This window comes from Pseudomyrmex gracilis, unplaced genomic scaffold (genome assembly GCF_002006095.1).
Source record: "Pseudomyrmex gracilis isolate BER0280 unplaced genomic scaffold, ASM200609v1 scaffold_968, whole genome shotgun sequence".
In the NCBI taxonomy this organism is placed as follows: domain Eukaryota; kingdom Metazoa; phylum Arthropoda; class Insecta; order Hymenoptera; family Formicidae; genus Pseudomyrmex; species Pseudomyrmex gracilis.
Genome location: NW_018021552.1, coordinates 14667 through 18791, shown reverse-complemented (window position 1 = coordinate 18791; position 4125 = coordinate 14667). Strand labels below are relative to the sequence as shown.

General features: G+C 29.7%; 1 protein-coding gene across 1 annotated transcript; it reads left to right on the top strand.

The window, feature by feature from the left end:
* Window positions 1-258: 258 nt before the first annotated feature.
* On the top strand, window positions 259-4125 carry LOC109861729. Its single transcript, XM_020441507.1, has 4 exons — window positions 259-524; window positions 1664-1711; window positions 1918-3091; window positions 3217-4125. Exons 3-4 carry the CDS (start codon window positions 1979-1981, stop codon window positions 3418-3420), a joined length of 1317 nt encoding a protein of 438 aa, XP_020297096.1. The 5' UTR covers window positions 259-524; window positions 1664-1711; window positions 1918-1978; the 3' UTR covers window positions 3421-4125.

Genomic DNA, 4125 nt, shown 5'->3' with positions numbered 1-4125 from the left:
TGTTAATTAACATTATAACAGAATAGCTTTTATTCTTTTTATATTAATTATTTTTATTCTTTTTATATTAATTATTTGCTGACAATTGCCAAATCACTTGTAATCCAAATTGCTGCGTAAGATACTTTGAAATCTGTCAACCATTTGAAAGGTTAAGCAGTATTGAGCATGCGCACAATCGTAGCCAATAAAAATTAGGCACAACTGCCTCCCACATTTCGGCTTCACTCCCCTCGCTTATATTCTAGGTCTATGCTCCGTCCCTATATTCCTATGTCCATGCTTGAGCCCTGAGCGAGTCATTTCTTCTATAACAACCGTAGAAAATGGCTGCTTGAAGTACTTCGTCAAGATGTATGTTACAAATATGTATTCGTTTGCGCTTAAAAGTTGTGACGCAATTGCGACAGTGTTTGTTCAAGAAAGTGCTAAAGACGTTACCACAAAAGACATATTTTCGAGGTGTGAGTACAAGTGTTTACGAAATTGTATTCACAAGCACGGGTGCAACTATTGTAGATTTCGTAAGTATATCCATATATGAGCGCACGTACACGCTTCATGTGAACACGTGTGCGTACGATGTTTCGTTAAACAAATTTACTGATGTTTTTAAATTTTTCCCACAAGTACAAAGTCAAATTTTTTAATCGCAAAATTATTTTAAAAAGCTAATACAGTCGGATCTTTCAACTATTACATGTTTCATATCAAATATTCAACTGTTAGGATTGTTGCACGCAAAAAAATGTAGGTCATAGGCTCAAGCACAAATTTTTCCGTGGCGCATAAAAGAGTCAACTAATCAATCTTCTGTTTTCGACTTGTCTTTTTTTTTGTTTTTTTGTTTTTTTTTTGTTTTTTTTTGTATCTAATAAGTAATCCCTATAGAATGATGCAATAGCGGCAATAGCGCCGATAACGCTCTTCTAGAACGCAGTTGATAAGTATGGAAGGTAGTTTCATTTCGGAGATGTGTAAGAACATTCAATGAAGTATGCTCCCTTTTGTATCGCACGATAGGTGTGAGAATCAATCAAAGATGTTTCTTTTTTTTGTTTGACGCTGAATAATCGTACAGTAGTAAGAAACTACTGGAGAAATCATCTTATATACGCTATGTCTCAAAATCAACATAACCTAATATACCTTAATATAACTATTCTGCGCATGCGTGTGCAATAGCGCGAGTGAAAGTTACGGTTGAAAGACTGACATTATATATAGTAATTAATACAATTGTTTAATTAAATATTTGAAAATATCAACAATTTTACAAATTTTATTTATGTAAAGTTGTATTAGTTTAGGTTTTCTATTGCAACAATGAATTTATATTCTAAAACAATGTGTTGGTTCTCAGAAGATAAGAAAATTCCATATAATGATAAGCTAATAACTCAATAATTATTAAAAGTATATGTAAATTATTATTGCCTAATAGTTAAATAATGACATTAGTTTCGAATGAAATAAGTGAAATTCTTTGACTATGAAGTTTTTTTTTTTAAGTTAAGATTGTTACCACATTTAAAATGTAATTTGTTTAAATAATTGTTAAATAAATATATACAAATAATGTAAAAATAGTTTTTAAAGTTATTGCTTATTTAATTTATAGATAGGTATATTCTAATCAATGTATGTGGGTTTTAATTTTTAGCATATAAATGTTTTAGAACAGAAAGAAGTTGCAACAATATACTTTGAGGTAATGTCAAGTTTTGTCACAATATAATATTTATAATTGTTTATTATATTGCCTAGCTATATTAATATACAGCTTATTTTTATTTTCATGAGTTTGAGTTACTGTTTAATGTTTTAATATTTTTTATAAAGCTTTTACTAAACTAACGACACTTTGGAATTTTGTCAAAGCTTTGTGGCTAATCGTTATTTTTTTAATGATTCTAGCATATTGTCTTTTGGTGTGTACTCACCAACTTACACAGGAGGAAAAAGATTTCTTGATAATATGCGACAAGTACGCAACACTCTTGAAGCTAATTATTCCACATTTACATTTGATTCAATCATGATGAGACATGAAAAAGTTTGGTCTTATTTGGCTGATTGTCACAGTGAGGATGAAATAAATCAAGATAGTGAAGAAATAACTATGGAAAATTTTATTTTCATAGGTTCTAATGTTATGTATAAAAATAGTAATACAAAAGAATCTCATTCTGCATTGTGTTATCAAGCAGAAAAGTCAAATGATGACATGACTAAATGCTCTTGTCTTCTCTCTGAGATTGATTTACAAAGACATATGGGTACAGAGAATAGAAACATAACGAATATAATAGATGTGAAGAAAGATTGTTCCGTTTTTGATAATATTCAAGACGCATCAATTGTATCTTATCATATAGGTCATCCGAATGTGGCATCAAAATCCACAGATTTTATAGAGGAGGAAGATTCAATACAAACATTCAATACAAATATTTTTTCTGACATGTGCCAAAAATCTTGGAACAATTTGTCCAATCAAAGTAATTGCAGAAAAGAAACTGTAGATTCAGAAATACCCAGAAAACGCTCAAAACAACGTAGAAAAGTCATTGCGATTGGTAGAGGTCGAGGTAGAGCAAGATCTCAGCTTAGACGGTCTGGAGTGAGTCAAACCAGGCATAGAAGAAAACATAGAAATCACGAATTTGCTATAAAAAATGACCATGTTGACCAAGAGTTTAGTAATTCAGATGACTATGATGTGAATGTTGTTCCGCTTATTCAAGCAACTAATTCTGTAACATCTGATTCGTCAAGCATATCGACGATAATATCTATGAAACAAACACAACGCCAGAAGAAAAAAATTTCTTCCGATATGTTGGAAAAATTAGATAGTTCCATTGATTCCGAAGATAGCTTTTGTATAGTTTTCACATCCAAACCGGAAGAGGATCTGGACGAGACTGATAATACGTACCAAAAGAAATCACTATCACAAAACAAAGAAACATTGAAGAATTCCATCGTTTTTGAAGACAATATTTGTATAGCGTACGCACCTGAATTAAATGAAAATGAAAACGACCAAAATGATGAATATGATAAAAGTGAAACACAAAAGAAAAAAGTATATAAAGTTTCACAATACAATTTTCAGGATATATATATTAGTCTATTATTTATTTTTACAAAATTCAATAATTTATTTTCTTAATTAGATATCTCCATAATACTCAATATGTTTTATTCCAGGTGAGATTTGATCCTACTCCAGTTGTGCACATTATGGTAAAATGGAATTATGCATATCGAGCAGCACGGAAAGGCCCGTGGGAAGAAATGGCTCGAGATAACGAAAGATTCAAAGGACGTATAAATTCAATTGGAGCCGTTCTTAATCCAATTTTAACAAGCAAACATCGATCTGAAATTTGGCAGGAACGATTTGCTTCTTAAGAATAATGTACTTGTTCTTTTAACAGCATATAGTAAGGTAAAATGAAAGAAGAGAAAATGAGACGCGGAAAGATTTTGTATCATGTATCATACTAAATATTTTCTATGTAAATACCACAAAAAATGGCTGTGAACATTAGTGTAAAAAAGTTATTTCCGTTACGTCTGATTTCTGTATATGTTACATGATGGGTCTGATATGTTCTCTCAGTTTGTTTTTTTAATCAGTGACTAATCAGTATTTGATTTTAATCTCCTTTTTATCAGAAAGAAGCAAACTCTTTAATCTCGTTTTTTTTAGTTTGAGTCAATATTTGTATGTGTAACTTACAGCAAAATTAACTTTTTGCATCAATGTAATAAGAAGCCATCTTATTCTTTGTGGAATAATTTGTTTTTTAAATACTGTATACTAAAAAAAATAAATACTTCTTTATATGAGAATTTTAATATATGATTTGAAGCTTTTTACAATTATAAGTGTGACAGTGACACTATATAAGTATATCCACGTAAAATATATAGAAATATATTTGACACTAAATTGTAATTAAAAAAATTTTAATGAAAGTTTGAATCGTACAAAAGATTACATAAAAGTTACTTATTTTTTTCGTAATACTAAAGTTGGTGCAACTTTACATTTTCCAAAATTACAAATTTAATTAAGGAAGTATATTTACATTATTGGTCATTATATAATAT